We start from the raw sequence: 21,182 nt of genomic DNA, 5'->3' as shown, positions 1-21,182 counted from the left end.
CAATTTAAGAGAAATTACTCCTTTCTGTTGATCGAGAAAGATACGGAGAAGTAACAAAATTTGCCCTTGTCAAGATCGACTGTAGCTGCTCTGTTGAGGATTTGTGCAAATGTGCTGAAATGCCATTCCTTATAGTAAAACAACTGATAGCTTTAGAAGCAGCTTCTCAAACTATGATAGTAACTTAAAACATGATCTGTGTTCTTTTTTGAAGTCAGTTCAATTTAATGGAGAACATTAAAGCTGTGGGCCTTCCTGCTTCTGTTGAAAAGGGTTTTATGTTAAAAAGTTGGGGTCGCTTATTGTTCATGCCCATGCCTCTGTTTGAACTGGACTAGAAATTTGTCAGAATGCGGCAGAAACAACTGCTTGTGTTCGAAAACTGTTCAGCCAAATAACTCCATATTTGGTAGGCACAAATTCAGGGGGCAATACGATTCAACAGGCTATAGAAAAATGGTATTGCTTTGTAAAACAGTATGATGTGTCGAATATAGAAAAATGCCATTCGCTGAAATTGTTTTGCGGAACGCAGTTTATATTAGAATGAATAAGCTGCTTACCAATTATAAGCAATAAAAATAAATCAGATTAAGACCTTTTTTCTTTTTAGTTCTGTATTAATATTTTTTCTTAAAAAAAAAAGAACAAAACATGGGAAAGCGTTACATTTAAATACTTAATGGATTGTCTACAAGCAGAGTCAACATGCTGTAATGGGAAAAAAACTTACTAATTTTTATTTTAATCAGAGTACATAGGAGTCAAAACCAAACAAAAACTCAAGATAAACTTTGAGATAGACCTATGGCTTCAAATAAATTATTAACCATTTACTTAAATAGGTCAATTTTGTAATTGAACTTTGATACATATAGTTTCTAAAAGTTAATGTTTATTATCAGTGAAATCACAGAATTACCCTTATGCAGGGATCCATCATGTTCAGTTTTATTCTGCATTGTTTGACATTGCAGTTGAACCTCATTTCACAAAGCCATTTTGCTAGGTGCTCAAATATAGAGTAACACAGTTTAGCTCCCTTCTTCAGACCAAACAAGATGAAAGTGGTAGACAAGCGATCATTACTTGTGTATCAATCCAATGAGCACCTACTGCAGCTGTTTTAATGCGGCTCTAGCACACATACAGAGTTAGTGCGCATTAACAAACCAAACTTTTTTTTTCTGTCCAGTATGAACCCTGAGTAATTACATTTAGCCAAGCAGTAACAACTGAATTATTCTCAATATATACCAGTTAGAGGTAGGGATGTTGCACACAATATAAATAGTAGCCTATTACAATATTGTTTTGTTTTTCTATTCAATTACCATGTTTTTCTGTATTTACATGACAAATAAGAGATTTTGAAGTGATGTCTTTTGTTTACTGTGCTTGTGATACTGTATATTTCCTCCAGTTTTGATTAAAACATTGTGTTTGATGTAAAAGATGTGTTACAACTTACTTGCATTGTTTGACTTCCTTGGCTGGTTTAAGATGTTATCTTTTGTTGTTTTTTAAGTAAATACTTCTAAAACTGTCTTGATTATCATGGTAAACCATTGTATTTTTTCAGCAGGGATAAATGCGGTGTAATCATGTTTATTTTATATTAAGATACAACAATCCCTATACACCACACAAAGTATTATTTCACCATTTATTTTTCTAAGAACCCGATTAACAAATGTAATTCAAACATTTAATAGCTAAAAAACAACAAATCGGTGGGCGGCATGAACGAAAGCTTACGAAGTTAAGCGTATTGCATCTGCTACCCAGTGCTATAGACGTTGATTCGATATGACCTGACCACTAGAGTGGGACCCATAGCAGACAACAGCTGGTTGGACTGTCTCCGAGACGCCGTCCTATCCAGATAACAGCGGAGAGTCCAAGCGGGGCATAGGGTGTGCTGTCTGCGGTCCTCCTCAGACTTGTGCCAGGGAGGTCTGAAAGTTTACAAAACCACTGGTTTGTTCATATGGAATGAGGATACCACCTTTGGCGAAAAGGATGGATTTGTTCTTAATGTTACCTGCAAGTCATTTCCCATAAAAGACATGCATGTGTCATCAATGGACAGCGCAAGAAGTGCTCTAGTGCTCGGCGCCCTAGCAGACTGTAGTGTTTCTACTACCGCATAGATGGCTATGTTCAACGGCCAGACCCAGAGTTGGAGCTGGGCTGGGTTCGGGTGCCATAATAACCCTTCCGCTTGGCTCAGGAGGTCCTTGAGCGGCAGGAGCTGCCACGGCTGATCCGACCATGTCGGAGAGGAGAGCAAACCAGGGGCGTCTCGGCCATTTGGGTTCAACCAGCAAAACCTGTGCTCTCTCCACCCTGATCCTGTCTAGTGTCAGGGGTAATAATGGTAGCAGAGGGAATATTCTCAGGATAGAAGGGAAAATGAATGGAGCAAAGTACAGAGAAGTCCTTGAGGAAAACTTGCTGCCCTCTGCAAGAAAGCTGAAACTGGGACAGAAGTTCACCTTTCAGCATGGCAACGACCCAAAGCACACAGCCAAAGCTACACTGGAGTGGCTAAGGAACTAAAAGGTAAATGTCCTTGAGTGGCCCAGTCAGAGCCCCGACCTAAATCCAATTGAAAATTTGTGGCATGACTTGCAGATTGCTGGCCATCAACACTCCCCAAGGAACTTAACAGAGCTTGAACAGTTGCGTAAAGAAGAATGGTCAAATATTGCCAAATGTAGGTGTGCAAAGTTGGTAGAGACCTATCCCAACAGACTGCTGTTAAAGGTGCTTCCACCAAGTATTAACTCAGTGGGGTGGAGACTTATCCAATTATGATCTTTCAGTTTTGTATTTTTTATTATATATATATATAACATACTCTGAGGCACTGACACAAAAAAATGTGAAAAAAGTTAAAGGGGGTGTAGACTTTCTATAGGCAATGTGTGTGTGTATGTGTGTTTATATATATATATATATATAGAGAGAGAGAGAGAGAGAGAGAGAGAGAGAGAGAGAGAGAGAGAGAGAGAGAGAGAGAGAGAGAGAGAGAGAGAGAGAGAGATGGCACATTTCATAAAACAACAAAATGCCCTGAAAACACAAAGAATAAAAATGTACACATGTCTATTTTTTTCTTTTGTGAAAATATATTTTGCCTGATTATTCAGTGGCTGTGCAATAACAATGCAATGGTTCTGTACTAAGGGGCAATGGTAGCACAGAGGTGTAATAATCTCTATTGCGGTAACATGGTACTATATCGGACCATGTAGGCTCCAAATCCAAATCCACGAGACAAAAAATGAACTTATCGGTCTACATTCTAAGCGTTACATCTGGCGCAAGCCCAACACTGCATGTCACTCAGTCAACACCATCCCAACTGTCAAGCATGGTGGTGGCAGCATCATGTTATGGTGCTGCTTCTCTTCAGCAGGGACTGGGAAGCGTGTCAGGATAGAGGGGAGAATGAATGGTGCAAAGTACAGACGAATCCTTAAAGAAAACCTGTTTGAGGAGGAAATTCACATTTCAGCAGGACAATGAACCGACCACAAAGCCAAAGCCGCACTGGAGTGCTTGAACAAGATGAGAATCAATGTTTTTGATTGGCCCAGTCAAAATCCTGACTTGAATCCAATCGAAAATGTGGCCAGACTTGAAGATTGCAGTCGATCGACGATCCCCAACAAATTCATCAGAACTGGAGCAATTGAAGAATGGGCCAAAATTGCACCATCCTACTGTGCAAAGCTAGTAAAGACCTATCCCAAAAGACTCTAAGCAGTAATTCGCTGCAAAAGCTGCTTCTACCAAGTACTGACTTAAGCGGCTGAGTACTTATGCAACCAATAAATTTCATTTTGTACATTTTCTTTGCAAGTTTAACACATTTAACCTCCTCCTCATGTAAGTGTTCAGTTTAACCACTACAGCTTTGAATAAAAAAGTTTGAAAAACTGCATACATTATTTGTAAATCAGGAAAAGGTGACATTGGTAGAGGGTGAACACTTCTGCAAACCACTGTTTGTGTGTACATGTGTATATTATCTATAGTATAAGAGAGAGAGAGAATGAATTAAAGTAGATTTGTTCATTTAAATACCTTTAGAGATTTAATCATCTTATATAGATGGTACAAGTTAAAGTTCATCCAGTAACAATTAATTGAACTCTAGCAAAAAAAAAAAAAAAGATTTACAAAATCACACTTCAGACAAAATTCCTCAAAATGCATTTGGAGTGCAATTTGATGTTGATTATCATGTTTTTGACATACTGTAGACCTTTTTTGTTACGCCTTCAACCTGCCATGCCTCCTGCATCCTCCTTAAGTTTCTTGATTTTAGATGAGTTTGTTCAACATGAATTCACTAGTACTAGGTTAATGTGAAAGAGCTGGAAGTAGCTATCAATTGGAAACACTTTGCTAATCATTACCCTCCCCCTCCCCCCCTTCGCCCCTAAAAAATAAACATAGTCAGAAATAAGCTTTGATATGAACTTCTGATATTTCAGACTAATATAGATTGGGATAAAGGATAAAACTTGCAGCATTCCCCTTTTACATTCCCACTATAGCTCCCACTTTAGTTGGAAGTCACAATATGCTATTTGTGTTCTGCTTCATAGCGAGAATGAAAGTGCTTAATGAATGTTATTAAGGGCAAATGGGAGACACTACCATGCAGCCTTATGACTGGTGCCACAGTATACAGGGCTGTCTTACAAAGGGGGGCAGTTTCGAAGACGGTCCTAGCAGAAAGTGGGTGGATTCACATGCAATGGACTGTATGATGGTGCTAGAAGTAGCCTGTATTGAAACAACTTTCTACTATTTCCAACAAAAAAATAAAACAGATACAATTCTGGGACAAAGGAAACCTCTCCAGCCATTATACTTACATTTGCTGGAAACATCTTCAGCTGATTTCCTGATACATCTATCACTCTAAGTTTTCTAAAGGAAAAATCAACGTATACCTCCCAATTTCTCTGTGAGCACAACTGAGCCCTCTAGTGTTCAAAGTTAACATACAAATAACATTATATTGCCATAATCAATGGAACATGAGCACAAATGGTCATTTCTAGTACACACCGCTACAATTCTAAAGCACAGCCTTATGTTAGAGCACCGTTATTTTTAACTTTGTAGCATGATTTTATATTATACAAAAAATAAATAAAACATTTTGCTGTGGTAGAAACAGATATGTAAAATCTTTCTGAAAACAACTACACACTTGAAACCCAACAGAAGATTTTGTTAAAAAAAAAAAACACTTAAAAACATTAGGTTGTTTAAGTGGCTGCATGCATTTTAACTAAATGTAAAATTCACTTCTAATATTTTTTTACCCAATTGTAAATCTATCATTTGCATAGGAACTTCATAATTGGTTACAATTCTGTTTCAGTCAAATTGATTGTTTACTAAAAGTTACTGATTGTTACAAAATACGATACAGTAAAGAAAGACTTATTTATTTATGTAAAACTGTATTATGCTAAATGCAGTAGAGTATTACAAACAAAACAATGCAAAGAATGAAGTGTCAAATAATTTACAAGTGATACTCAAAATCTGCTGTTAACCATTCATGTAATTTGTCATTATGTTTTTGTACAAAGTTGTCTGACAGTGAACACTTTCAAGTGATTTTATTTTTATTTTTTATAAATTTATTATATATATATATATATATATATATATATATATATATATATATATATATATATATATATATAAATATAAATATATATAAAATAACTTATTTGTTTGAGGGTGGGTAACAGTCTTGTCAACTTTTAATTATTGAATACAATGTTATTGTGAAGAAATGAGACTCTCCTGGAAGTTTATTTTGTAAGGGCTTTATAATAATGTGTTGTTTGTTTGCACTGATAAAGGTACTGTCAGTGTGTTTAATATGTCGTTTAAATGAGGTGGATTTGCACGGTTGTTTTAGCTCTCCTCTTCAGCTGCAGCTTCATTTAGTGGCTCCACAGAGTTGTAGTGCTCTCCCAGTCCATATGCATAGCGCATGTATCTGAAAAATAAACAGTGCATTATCAGAGAGGAAACTAAATTAAAGAATAAAGAATCTCTGAAGAGTACACAAGTACAGGGTAGCTACAAAGTTAACTTGCTCTGCTGCACTGCAAGTAGGAGTTAACGATCAATGTGTGTTTGTGTATGGGGGGGGGGGGTAATTTAAAATTAAACTGGCTAAAAAGAAAAGGTGGGGAGGGGATGAGAGCCAGGCATGTTTTTTTTTTCTCATTAGCCAGTGATCGCACCACCCCACCCCACCCCACCCTTGAAAAAAAAACAGATGAAAAAATGTCATGAAAGATAAGAAATATCTCTTGTAATGCCTCATCAGACAGCTTATTTTAAATCAGGCCAAATATATAGTCTGTATCCAGATTACATCCTACAGTCACTTTTTTTTAAATCATTTAGTACTGAATATGTATATTTTTACATCAAGGAGGTTTCAATAGGTCTAAAAAAGTACACTAATAGTTTTGTATCTTTTACCATGCAGGTACAATACATTTTATACAAGACAAAAAAAATAATAAAATTAAAGGAAACCTGCAGAAAATATTATAGGGATGGGAATTTTAAAACGTTGAAAACGTGTAAACTCTAAAGCAGTAGTAAAACGTTTAATAATATGTTAGACATATAACCCATGACGTGACAAATGTCACTAAACTGATTTTTTTAATGCATTAATTTTAGTAATTTATCATCAGTAGTCTGTCGCATATGAGACTGCTCTAGTAGCACAGTAAGGGCAGATGTTATAAAAGGGAAGGGGTTGTGCTTCCAAGTCACTGGGGAGGGTTTTATTCTGGGTCGATCTGGCGCTTCATTGGTGCACTGTGTATGTTTATGCATGTAGTATGCGTGGTATGGTATTAATACCATAGCAGGGTTAAATAACATTAATGACCAGCATTTATTTATTTTTTTTTCCCTCAGTTTGTTCTCATATTTAAAATGATATTTCTGAAACAAAGGAAGCCACATTTGGAAGTATTTTGAGGAACCGGACGAGAAAACCGTGGTATGTAAATAACTATGCCAAACAAAATTGCCGTGCCACAAAATCACAAGTTCAATGCTTCAGTTTGAATGAAAAAATTCAGAATTATTGTGGATGGAGCTACTGATGGCAATGTAGGGGTCAAATGAATTACTGTATTCTCTAATAATACACAAACAATGGAAAAATGATACTGAAACAGAAACTTAGTGCTATAAAGTACCGAGTTATGGTTCCAGTGTTGACCTGGTTTATGTCGTAGTATGCAGTTTTGTGTGGTTGTCTTGGAGTGTTTTAAGTAGGTGTATGAGTGGGGATGGTAAACTGTGTTCACAAATTAGCAGTGTTTGGCAACTATGAGGTCGAGACAGGATCTGTTACAGTTTGAGAATGGAAGCCAGTTTTGGTTCAGGAGTTAGTATAATGGAGTGGACTATAATATTTGGTTATTTGTTGTATATTACTCCGATGGTAACCAATTTGTATTTTTTGGCCCACAGGAACTTAACCGGATACCACATGTCTCAAAGTATCCAAGTATATATTTTATATAATCCGTCAAACACACCGTTGATCCTATATATATATATATATACTCTGCAGTATCACAAATATACCTGAAATATATTGTGTAGATATATCATATCAATATATATGGTGTCGAATAATGGCCAGGTACGGCAGAGAGAGAATGCATAGACAGACAGGAGGTGGTGTATGCATATACAGCTCATAGTGCATCAGCTGCAGGTAACCCTCAAGTCAATTGGACATCTGGTAGGAATAATGCCAGGTAAAAATGAGTCGACTGCTGAATACACAGCGGGTAAATGGAAAATGTTTAGAAAAGGGAGTGGTTTAACTATCGGCAACGTACCGGGGGACGTGAACAAATACACTGCTGCCTTTATAGACGTGTTAAAGGCTGGTTTGACCCCCAAATTTCAGAAAATTATCTGTGTGGCACGTACAAGCGACTAGCGCCTCTAAAGTTGTTTCATGTAAGTGAGTTGAGACCAGAAGCACAGCGGGTGGCTGAAAAGTATCCACATGTATGGGCGTGTGTGACAAAGTGCCCGCCCCTGTGTATATTATCTGTTATGTGTTGCGTGTGGTGTGTTTAAATGTTGGTGTATAGACATTGGTACACGGGATATAAACGGGTCTGTGTAAGACGAGCGTTTAAAATGTATATGTGTATTTAGGCACGAGGACTGCACAGCACTTCACGTGCAAGTAAAATGTAGTAATATGTAAGCACGGGGAATGCACTTTATTAATTCACGTGCTGGGATTCAAGTGAATAATTAACTGGTAATTGAATCCCAGCACAACAGTATATATAGATGCACGTTGTCACATACTCGCGGTTGGTGTTCGGTGAGTGGAGAACGGGATAGGAGACGGAGGTAAAAATAATAATAAGAATAGTAGTCATCGTTAAATAGAAGCTCACCATGTTCGTTTGTTAGTCCATTGTTTGTTTTGTTTAGTCCGTTTTGTTTGTCTTTTATTTTGACATAGAGTGCCGTGTTCTGTTGTTTTTCTGTTTGTTCAACTGTTTTATTTTACAATAAACAGGCGCAAGCAAGCGCCATCATCATTTCATTTCACATCATCTGTCTTTGTATATTTCATTCCTTCCTGGTTCTGACGCCGCCCACTTGGCCGTCTTTGTGACAGCGTGTCACAGCAATGACTGTGTTAAGGCTAGGGGTGTGGTAATTGCAGTGGATGGAGAACCACACACCCCACAACATCAGTATCCAGTCAAAGCTGAAGCAGCAGACGATGTACAGTGGCTTGCGAAAGTATTGACCCCCCTTGGCATTTTTCCTATTTTGTTGCCTTACAACCTGGAATTAAAATTGATTTTTTTGGGGGTTTGTATCATTAGATTTACACAACATGCCTACCACTTTGAAGATGCAAAATATTTTTTTATTGTGAAACAAACAAGAAATAAGACAAAAAAACAGAAAACTTGAGCGTGCATAAGTATTCAGCCCCCCCAAAATCAATACTTTGTAGAGCCACCTTCTGCAGCAATTACAGCTGCAAGTCTCTTGGGGTATGTATCTATAAGCTTGGCACATCTAGCCACTGGGATTGTTGCCCATTCTTCAAGGCAAAACTGCTCCAGCTCCTTCAAGTTGGATGGGTTCTGCTGGTGTACAGCAATCTTTAAGTCATACCACAGATTCTCAATTGGATTGAGGTCTGGGCTTTGACTAGGCCATTCCAAGACATTTAAATGTTTCCCCTTAAACCACTCGAGTGTTGCTTTAGCAGTATGCTTAGGGTCATTGTCCTGCTGGAAGGTGAACCTCTGTCCCAGTCTCAAATCTCTGGAAGACTGAAACAGGTTTCCCTCAAGAATTTCCCTGTATTTAGCGCCATCCATCATTCCTTCAATTCTGACCATTTTCCCAGTCCCTGCCAATGAAAAACATCCCCACAGCATGATGCTGCCACCACCATGCTTCACTGTGGGGATGGTGTTCTCGGGGTGATGAGAGGTGTTGGGTTTGCGCCAGACATAGCGTTTTCCTTGATGGCCAAAAAGCTCAATTTTAGTCTCATCTGACCAGAGTACCTTCTTCCATATGTTTGGGGAGTCTCCCACATGCCTTTTGGCGAACACCAAACGTGTTTGCTTATTTTTTTCTTTAAGCAATGGCTTTTTTCTGACCACTCTTCCGTAAAGCCCAGCTCTGTGGAGTGTACGGCTTAAAGTGGTCCTATGGACAGATACTCTAATCTCCGCTGTGGAGCTTTGCAGCTCCTTCAGGGTTATCTTTGGTCTCTTTGTTGCCTCTCTGATTAATGCCCTCCTTGCCTGGTCCGTGAGTTTTGGTGGGCGGCCCTCTCTTGCCAGGTTTGTTGTGGTGCCATATTTTTTCCATTTTTTAATAATGGCTTTAATGGTGCTCCGTGGGATGTTCAAAGTTTCGGATATTTTGTTATAACCCAAACCTGGTCTGTACTTCTCCACAACTTTGTCCCTGACCTGTTTGGAGAGCTCCTTGGTCTTCATGGTGCCGCTTGCTTGGTGGTGCCCCTTGCTTAGTGGTGTTGCAGACTCTGGGGTCTTTCAGAACAGGTGTGTGTGTGTGTGTGTGTGTGTGTGTGTGTGTGTGTGTGTGTGTATATATATATATATATATATATATATATATATATATATATACTGAGATCATGTGACAGATCATGTGACACTTAGATTGCACACATGTGGACTTTATTTAACTAATTATGTGACTTCTGAAGGTAATTGGTTGCACCAGATCTTATTAGATGCTTAACAGCAAAGGGGGTGAATACATATGCACGCACCACTTTTCCATTATTTATTTTTTAGAATTTTTTTAAACAAGTTATTTTTTTCATTTCACTTCACCAATTTGGACTATTTTGTGTATGTTCATTACATGAAATCCAAATAAAAATCAATTTTAATTCCAGGTTGTAAGGCAACAAAATAGGAAAAATGCCAAGGAGGGGGGGTCAATACTTTTGCAAGCCGCTGTACGAGGAATCATACAGGATCTGCTTCAGCAAGGCATAGTCAGAGAGTGTAATTCCCCTATCAGTGTCTATATACAAAAGGGAAACCGAGGACAATGGGTTCACAGGACCCAGACTAAACGCTATAAACAATACTGTAATATGTGTTTTCTCATTGCAGGGGGGGCAGCGAGGGGCAGAGGTGTACTTCACTATTTTTGTTTCCACCAGGGTGAGCTCCAACGACTGCTGGGCCAGCCCAGTGGTGGAACCTGTTCCACAATGGATCAGCATGCTCAGGGAGTATCCTTGGGATGTAAACTGCCCACACCTCCCTCTCACCTCACAAGTTGAAGCTGACCCTACATATGATGTTAATCATAAGTTACAGTTTATGAGACTAAAATACCCTCAGTGCCAGGGAGGGAACACCCCGCAGGACTGGAACGATCTAATTATATGCTGGTTGCAGCACTCATACGTATGGAGTATGGCAACTAGGCACCTAGTAAATTAATAGGAATACATTTGACACAAATCAGGGTTTGTCCTATGAACACATGGAATACCTTATAAAGACACGGGGTTAGCAATCATCAGTATGTCAAGCTGTCTAACAATAAGTATCCTGATACCAGTAATGGATCCTGCAACATGCCTTGTTCGCAGAGAAGACAAATATTCCTTGTGTCCACATATACACCTCCTCCAAACGGACTGATTGAAATTGGGGAACCTTTGGGTTTATTGGAAAATGTTGTTTGGCACAGGGTTCAGGTCCAAGTTAACTTTTCTGTACTTATTTAGTAATAATTACTCTACACTACATCAACTGTTTATGAGCCAAGTCAGCGATGCAGTCCTGCGTTATGTAACACAGAGTAAGGTTACCTCAGGTGTCAACACCCACAGCAGACACCCACGGGAAGTGTTATCTGAAATCGCAGGCCGGTTTGGGGCTGCTGATTCAGAGGTAAACACCTTAAATGGCTAGTTTCAATGTCAATATGACGATGCTACACACATGTATGCAGCAAAAGGGTTAGTAGAGGCTGCAACGGCTATACACAAAAATACTGAAGCTATAGAAATAACTTCAGGATCCATGAGAGCATTAATTATTGCGCTTATGAATGATGTCAATGTTACCCAGCATGAAAAAAGATGTTAAAGGATGGGAACTGCTATGGTAAACCAATTAGAAGGGGATATTACTGATTTGTTGTCTGGATGACTGCCATTGGCTCACAGATCTCAATTAAGGGCTAATACATATGCTGGGTTGGGAGTAGAATGGGCTGCTGAGGTATTGGACGCCACACTCACCCGCCCATTCCGGGGACCCCATGATATTACTAATATTTCTTATCAGACTCTGATCCCCTCTGGGGATTCTATACAACCAAAGGTGTTGATGGCTGTCTGTTGGCAATGCAACAAGGTAATCGTGTATATACATTAGCTACTGTAGGTTGGATAAGTAATGAAACTATGTACTCTGTTGATTGCTGTGTTCAAATTTATGAAATTGTTGTAAGTACATGTCTTGGGAAACTTAATACTATTAATTTACAACTGCACGCTATTGTGAGGACACAAGGGTTTTTGAACAGATCATGCAGCAGAATGATACTCATTGGTTTATTACTTCTGATAACACTCACCTTTCCATACAACCTAGACAATGTTCCATTAATGTATCATATTGCATCACTGTAAATACCACTCTCATATTAGGTTCTAAGCCAGCCCTGGTTATATGTTAAGACTGCACAGGATGGGCCCTCCGGGTTCTTCGAGACCATGAACCATTCGGCCCTCGTGAACGAAATACAGAAGATTAAGAAAGCTCTAGAGAGAGCTCAACATGAAGCCATGATGGCAGAGGTACATGTTGATATGGCCGAGCAGAAGCTGAGGTAATTAGGTCACTGCACCAAGCTGGAGTTTTGAACATGGGACAACTATTGACTGGTTTGGATGGTTGAACATTTCCAGTAGAATTGCAACTTTTGGGTCATTTGTTACCTTAGTGCTGGTTCTCTTGTATGGCCGTATGAGAAATACTTTCCACCACCATCAACTCACTCAAAGGACAGTGAAAGAAGGAAGACGACTCTTGTTTGAAGACACCCAAAACATAAGTGCTAGAAACCTCTGTCTCTCGGGTGCAGAAGATTTCCGGGTTGGCCTTGTGGGTACTCCTTGTTCATCGGCCAAAAGTGGGGAGTATAGGGGTCAAATGAATTATAATGTATTCTCTAATAATATACAGTGGAATTAGGCTAAATAATACGTGTGTATTATGTACAGTGGAAATAGGTGAGGCGAGTCAGCATTTGGCTAGTTGTACCTGAGGCAACGATCTACCCCCAACTGTCTGGAATAGTTGGGTACCTCAATAAAACAGAGACAGTGATCTTCCCCCAGAGCAGTAACAGCAACAAAGACAACGACCACAGCTTCCCCCACTACCGTTTGTCAAGTATGGTTCCTTTGAGAAACGAGTCCATGTCTGCTGCACGTGTATCAAACAGGTTTACTGCTTTGATCATTCTTTTGTCTGGGCGCTGGTATATAAAGTTGTAATGTTGTAATGATTATGTGTTAGAGAACTAACTGCAGACTGCCTGTAGTCTTCTCTCCATAATTCTGTACAATACACTTTGCTGTTACATCTACATACTCTGAGGCTGGTTTTGATTTCTTCAGGGTCCCTACAGCAATAAAAAGCAAACACTCACAACAACATTTGCTATATATTTGGCCAAACATTGGGCATAATCACATTATCCACTGAGGGCAGTGCATGTGAATCGTGAATGCAGCAGTTTTGATCAATGTAAGATTATCTCAATACTGTGCCAACCCATAAAACAATAACAGCGAGGCTGGAAAAACTTAAATAAAATCGTGCTGCAGCTGTTCATACAAAACTTTCAAAAGGAGAAAAAGTTGCAATTACCACAGACTCGTGGACCCCATTCCCCAATCTTCCGACAGGTGGAAGGCTTTCTTCACTTGAAATTGTTCTGTAAGCTTTTGGCTCGAACGGCCGTTTATGTTTAATATGGTTTTTATTTGTATATTGGAACCACTGCACTAAGTAAAGAACCCCCAAGACACAGTTCAAACAGGTAGGCCAGGCATCTCTTTACAATTTAATGTAAAGTTGTGTGGATATGTCAATTTAAATACTTATACAATTAACTGCACAAGAAGATAAACATTGTATTAATTACTTAACCTATTACTTGATTGTGTGTTAATTTGGCATTTAAAATAGGACTTGTGGCAATGTTGGGAGATTTATGAGGAGAGTGCCGTTTGATTCGAGTACTCGGAAATTGTAACGCTCAAGTACTCGTCTCAAGCAACAAAAAATCTCAAAAATCCCACCCCTACTATCAAAGGCCCAAAACTTTTAAATCTCTGCGGCAGACTTTCTAATATCAGTCACAGTGCTCTTTAAAATTCCAAAATGTTGTGCCATTTTATCCCTGGTAATTACCTTTTCCAGAAGTGAAAGTGTTTCCAACTATTTTTTTTCCCAAATGTAAGCACAACTCGTTTTCGCACTGTACAGTGAGTGAGGCTTGTCTCTTTAAAAAAAAAAAGCTTTTTTTTTTTTTTTTTTTTAAACCATATAATTTTGGGCAAAGTTACTTATAACAAACAAGCCTTCAAAAAAAATGTAATAGGTTCCTGTTTTTTTGTTGTTGTTAAATGAACCTACTACTCAAAAATGTGTTCAATATGTATATAGTATAAAGTTATATCTCCACTAGCAACTTGAATTACAACCATAAATAAACATTTCAATATATACTTTGATGTGTAGGTGTTTTTATTATTATTATTATTATTTTTAATTGATTTATTTTACTTTGTAGTGAAGACTTTGCAATGTTAAAACACTTATTTAGGGTTTATTTGCTTAGGAAATGCTAACCAGGGCTGTCAGTATCAGAATGGAACATAAACCGTGTGTGTTTGTGTGTGTGTGTGTGTGTGTGTGTAGATATGGTTTAAAAGCTGACATTGCAAAGAGTTTAAACGTTTATAAAACAATTACAAAAAAAGAAAATCCCTACCCTATTGTAGAACTAAATTATTCCACCTGTTCAAGCACAACATTTACAGAGTCCTGAATGATTACTTACATTAGTGTAACTGGTGTGTTCTCATACTCTTCACCTATAACTATTGTAGGAGACTCAGCTTGGATAACTTCTATTGGCATCTTAAGAACGTGTGTCAGCGCCCGCAACTGCAAAAATAAGAAAAACAAATGACACGATAGCAGTATCAAAATGAATTATAAGTAAGCAAATTCTCAATCTTGTGTGTTTTCATTTTAAAACATAGTAGGGTCGATTCGGTTGATTTAAACAATGGTGGTTCTGAATACCACCATGGTTTAAAATCATTAAATTAATGAAAATACAGGTTTGCAAAACATGTTTCTTACAAATGGGCACTACTGTATAGTGCACAACAGCTCAGACGTATGGAATGGTTGTGTTAGTTATAACTGTTCACCAAAGTGCACAAAGAACAGAATAGCTTTACCTCAAGCTGTCCTCCCCATGCTGCTGTTTCGGCTACGTCAGAGCAGTATTTTTCAAATTCATCTGTTCAAAGAAAGAAAAATGGGTCAAGGCTGTGCTATTTGTGTGTAACATGCCATTTCGTGATGGCGATCTCAGTGCCAACTCATTTCCACTCTTCCATTATCAACTTTTTTTCAAAATGGCTACGTTTTTGAACGGTACAATAATTCCATGTAGAATTGCAGTTAATGTGAGGTTGTAATTAATGTAAAACCCATACATTAGCATAAAACAATGTACAGTATTTATTGACAGTACTCATGACTTCAGGGTAAATTACTCAAAGACCCAAAACCTTAACTGGAGCACAGGGTAGGTTAATTATTTTACAATGATACTTAATGAATGACAAGTATAGTTGAAGATATCTGCTGGCCCAATCTTTGCTTGTACTTTTGTTGACAAGTTACCAGTCAAAAACATCACTAGATCCCTATAGGACATGTTCCTGCTAACCTACCTGGTGTGTACATATCCCCAGTGCCGGGATCTGTTAAGAATGGCAGGAAATCATCAGCATGGCTCCTCATGTATTCAGATGCCTGGGCTCGAAGCTCTGATAGACTGAGGGCGCAGTCTCTGTCCGTAAGCTGGTCCTCAATGGCTCTGTACATGCAGTGGCCATCTGAAGGGATCTGCTTGATCTGCAACTGTCTGTCAGCCAGCATCTGGGAGAGCTTCAGGCTCTCAAGGTGCCGTGACCCTGATAAGTTCTCAATTTCAGCTTCAGCTATTCTGCTCTCCCTCTCCTTTTCCAAAGCAGCCTTCTTATCCTAAGATTTTGAAAGATACATGCTCAAGGCTATAAACCTGAAGTCAACATTGATCACATTCAGACATGTTAAAAACTGTGTAAAATGTAAACAACTCTTCAAATTACAAAAGGCTATGCATCCTGGAAATTATTACTGTCTTTCCAAGAGGGCTTCCAACTTCATCAGAATTACAAGACACTTTCCCTGAGAATTAGGCCCAGTTCAATGGACTTTTAGCTGGGAATATGCATTTCAGGAAAATAGAAAATAATTCAATTAACATCACTATGTGGATCAATTTTATTTTGATTTGATGAAGACATTATCAAGGATGAATCAAAATAAAAATGGAACCACATAGCATGAATCTGAATACAACAAAAATACATAAAATATAGTTAGTTCTGTAGTCTGTAGCCATTTTGTGAGTTTGCAATTCTTACAATTGCTACAGTGATCAGGTTATAAGTGAAAATGTGAACATAAACTCTCATTGGGAAGCCCCTAGGCATCCACAAGAGGGCCTTGGCAAAAACACAATCTTACTATACTGCTAACTCAAAAAAATGAATAAATAAAAAATTAAAAAGACAGTTCTGTGTACCCTTCTTTTCTGTGCTTTGGACACTCGGGAGTCCTTGATATCATCTTGTTCTTCACTCTCTAGAACCAAATTTCCAATTCCATTTGAGGCTGCTTCAACCTAAAGAAAAAGACAATAGGGTGTCCACTGGTGTTTCCCCCTATACCTGTATGTGTGTTTAAATTTCACTACAAAGAAGACAGACATAAAATGAATCACATCGGCCTTTCTTTATGCTGAAAAGCAAGACAAAAGGCTGCTCTGTATGCCAATCCATCACACAACGGTTTAGCTTACTGTATCTGTACCACTATATTATTCTCTAGGAAGCTTGTCTTATATGCAAATTAAAACAATTCATTTGGTTAAAGTTTTTGTTCTGAATCAACTATGATAATATGAAATGTGTGTCTTTCTGTAATATATCTGGTCCTCATTTGCCCGCAACGACCATTAACCCAGGTGGGTTTCATTTTTATTTTAGGCATGAATTACATGAAGGGTTTTGGCATCCATTCACAGTGTTATGGAGACCAGTGATATTTTTAAACCTATGCAGATCCCTATAGTAAGTGCCTAAGCTCCTTCTGAGGTAAAAACTAGTGCTGGGACAAATATCCAAATATTCAAACTAATATTTTTTGATATGTATTCAAATACAAAAATCTAATTGTATTCACTAGAAATGACAAAAATACCTTGCATCTATTACCACCTCACCAAAAGTTGTGTGACATTTTTAAAAATAACAAATGAAAACGAACTCTGTGTGATATGTGAGATTATTAAAAATAAACAAAACAAAACAAACACAGGATCAACACGGCAGCTCTTCAGCCTCTACTTAAAAGTTTTAGACAGCATAAAGTAAACAAACCAGACCATGAGCGCACGTTTTGGTGCTTTACAGCAAGTGAGAATCTTATGGAACAGAAAAAAAGGCATACACATCATTCTGAAATGCCATGCTTAAACAGTGCCCAAGTTGCTAGAAATGTTGTGTAGCAATTTTTAAATAGATTGCATATATTACATGTTTTTTGTTGTGACTTTGTGTGTAACCTAATAAACGAGAGTTTAAAGTTAAATTGCAGTTTTTGTTTGCTTGTTTAACTACAAAAAAGCACAAGTAAACAATGTTATTACTGTACTTTATGAAAACGTGTCTATGGCCAGAAATGGCAATGGCAAGGAATGAAAAAAAGGAAAAAAAAATAAAATGCGGTGTCAACTTTATCTATCAATCAATCAATCTATTTTATATAGCGCCTTTCATAGCGGAACACCATCACAAAGTGCTTTATGTGCCATTTATTTAGGGAATAAACAAATAAACGTTTAACTAGAACTGCTACTTGGCATATTTTGTTTTGTAGTTAATTCAATGGGGTAGAGTAAGGCTTACACAAGGTATTACTTACTCCTGGGATATTTTTCTACTTTAACGTGTTACATAGTGTAAATAAACAGGGGGAGAAGGGGTTGTAGCATTCTGTGGCCCGTGGTCCGGACCACTCAGCGCTGTGACTGCACAGTGGTCAGGACCACTAGGACCACTCGGTCACAGTGGTCTGGACCACTCCAGCTGTCGTTATGTTTCGATTTCAGTTTCCTTTTCATTTTCTTTAATTGCAATTATGTTAATTTACAAATACGTATGTTACAGTAGTACATGCCAGTGTTAAGGTTTATAATAAGTACAGGGGTGTGACAGGATGACGAGTGGCGACGTCCGGCCAGATGCAGGAAGTGAAAACACAGCAAGTACTGCAGTCCAAAAGACACGTAGTGCGCCGTTTATTGACACACACAAAAATAAATAAAATATTTGAATAAAAGCAAAACACTTTGCTCACAGAGCACTGAACCAAAACAAATAACGAACACAAAATATTATTAAGATCCTAGGTCAGGCTGGGCAGTTGCTGTCACTGTTCCTAGAATCTGTTATTTTAGCTTGCTCTCCGTTCTCTCCTCCGTACACCCAACCGGAGTGCAGAGAGCTGCAGGTTTAAATGCAGGTGACTGACTGACCATCTCCTGATTTAGCAAGAAATTAATCACTTCATTAACTCAGGAGATGGCCACCGTCAGCACAAGGTTTTTTTTTTTTTTTTTTTTTTTTTTTTTTAATTATTCCTGGCCAAGGACAAGCTGCTCCTTTGCCTCTGCCAGAACACACGCAAACAAAAACAATAACAAAAACAACGCGTCACATATAAATACACACGGCTTTCACTGTGATTAATAAATACAATAAATCCCAAATAAACAATAACACGCCATCAAATAAAATAAATCATAATAGATCAAATAAAATAGGGGCGGAGGGGGAGACCCCGTTCTAAAAATAAACAAACAATACTGTACAGCCTACAGGGCTCCTCGTCCTGTTACAAGGGTACTGTGTTGCTCTTCATTGCGCTGAGTGGTCCAGACCACTGCCGCTGTACTGATTTCACAGTTAAAGCACTTTAAATAAAACATTTACAAATCTATTTTTTTTTAAAAAAGAAGTAAATAATAAAATAACAATCCGCGAATATATTATTTTCCAAATACTTATAGAAATAAAAATGCCAGTGTAGGCTGTAAATATATAATAATCTACTGAGGGACTTTTGCTGCTGAGTGGTCAAGTCCAGACCAGATCACTGCCACTCGTCATCCTGTCCCACCCCTGTATTTATTATTATAAACCTTAACACTGGCATGTATTACTGTAACATATGTATTTGTAAAATAACATAACTGCAAATAAAGAAAATTAAAAGTAAACTGTGAAATCTGAAACATAACAGCGACAGCTGGAGTGGTCCGGACTGTGAAAACAGTACAGCGGCAGTGGTCCAGACCACTCAGCGCAATGAAAAGCAACGTAGTCCCCTGTACTTATTATTATAAACCTCAACACTTGCATGTATTACTGTAACATGTGTATTTGTAAAATAACATAATTGCAAATAAAGAAAATGAAAAGGAAACCGAAATCGGAACATAACAGCGACGGACCACAGAATGCTCCAACCCCGTGTACACAGAGGCCACGCCCCCCTGCCGCTATGATGTCTCTGAGCAATATAATGGATTTTATTATTTTTTGAGAACGAACAGTACTTAATTTTAAAACGTAGCCTACCTTCTTCACATTATTCCTCCACTGTTTCAGTTCTTCTTCCTGCTTTTGGTCAAGGTCAGCCTCCAGCTTTGCAATGTCTTCAACAAGCTGTTTCCGTCTCTTCTTATCATTCTTGGGAATCGCATTTTTCATACACTGGATCTTAGCTGCAAGCATGGTACATTTTAATAAGCCAACTAAAAAACTATGTTAGCATACTATGGTCTCAACTATAAATGCTGATCTGTAAACAATTTATATATTTGACTTGACAGTGGTGATAAACCCTGCCTACTGAAAGAGCTTTCTTCTGATTTATATAATGTTCATTCCAAGTATTTAAACCGATTGTAGCATATGGATAATGTATTTACCGTCTAGCTATGCATTTTGAAAAGTACGATCTTATTCAGAATAAGTAAGAACATAAGAAAGTTTACAAACGAGAGGAGGCCATTCGGCCCATCTTGCTCAGCTTATTGATCCCAAAATCTCATCAAGCAGCTTCTTGAAGGATCAGGGTGTCAGCTTCAACTGATATATAACTGATATATACACAGTGAGCTTCCAGTTCCGTTTTGCTGACACACTTGTACACTAATAATATATACATCTCACCTTGTAGATCTTTCTTCTCCTTGCGATGTCGCTTAATGAGCTCTTCGTCTGTTTCTTTTTCTTCCATCATCGCCTTTTGCTTTACTCTTCATGCTGTTTGCTGTACCGCGTTCCCTTTGACCTCTTCTCGCGACAAGATTCGAGATATCGTTGTCATCACATGGGGCAGATCAGTCCGCAGACCGCCAGTGCTTTTGGGAAATGTAGTCTACAGTACATAGAAAAAAAGATCGCATGTGTTACTTGTTTTATATATTTTTATACTATATGTTTTGTTTTGCCAGAACTAACCGACAACTTCACATATTTATATACAAAACTAGCCATAACAAAATAACAGTACTATTATTATTATTATTATTATTATTATTATTATTATTATTATTATTATTATTATTATTATTATTATTATTTTTGCTAGTCTTTTACTCTTGAACTATACACTATATATTGCCATTTGTTTCACTTAGATTAATATGAATCAGTATGCGTAACCTATAATACCATGCTCGAAAGATGCAGGACATATTTTGTATTCATAGAACTAAACAACTAGAAGTTTGGCACTTCCCTTAATATAAATTAATAGGGGATTTCTGCAAACCGATTGCTTCCTCCCTTCTAGAACCTTGAGAATAAACAGACCAAACACCTGAAAATGTGCCTTGTAAATTTCCAGAATGGATAACACATCTTAGTTTTACTTTGGAATACTTAAATGCAGAGTAAATTAACCTGCTCTTTGGACTTAAATTTATAAAAAAAATTAAAAAAAACTTATATACAGTATAATTTATATTCTAATGTTGCCATTTGTATGCATTATGTATTTAAATGCATGGTTAAAAGTATATGAAAAGGTGTTTGATACACTTTAAAACTAGTCAGGATGACGTGGTTTTGTATTGCATAATAATTATTATACTCCTAAGCCTCA

The 21,182-nt window shown here is 37.8% G+C and overlaps 1 protein-coding gene across 1 annotated transcript; it reads right to left on the bottom strand.

Moving 5' to 3' along the window:
- Nucleotides 1-5,802: 5,802 nt before the first annotated feature.
- Nucleotides 5,803-20,386, bottom strand: LOC121313201 (deubiquitinase OTUD6B-like). The gene is made up of 7 exons (XM_041245507.1): nucleotides 20,246-20,386; nucleotides 19,649-19,794; nucleotides 16,531-16,629; nucleotides 15,632-15,944; nucleotides 15,131-15,192; nucleotides 14,722-14,828; nucleotides 5,803-6,043 (listed from the first exon to the last, which is right to left on the bottom strand). The coding sequence occupies exons 1-7, from the start codon at nucleotides 20,313-20,315 to the stop codon at nucleotides 5,959-5,961; spliced, it is 882 nt and encodes a 293-aa protein (XP_041101441.1). The 5' UTR covers nucleotides 20,316-20,386; the 3' UTR covers nucleotides 5,803-5,958.
- Nucleotides 20,387-21,182: the final 796 nt, after the last annotated feature.

This window comes from Polyodon spathula, chromosome 3 (genome assembly GCF_017654505.1).
Source record: "Polyodon spathula isolate WHYD16114869_AA chromosome 3, ASM1765450v1, whole genome shotgun sequence".
Lineage (NCBI taxonomy): Eukaryota > Metazoa > Chordata > Actinopteri > Acipenseriformes > Polyodontidae > Polyodon > Polyodon spathula.
Note: the sequence above shows the minus strand (reverse complement) of the source record. Positions and strands in the feature narration are given on the sequence as shown.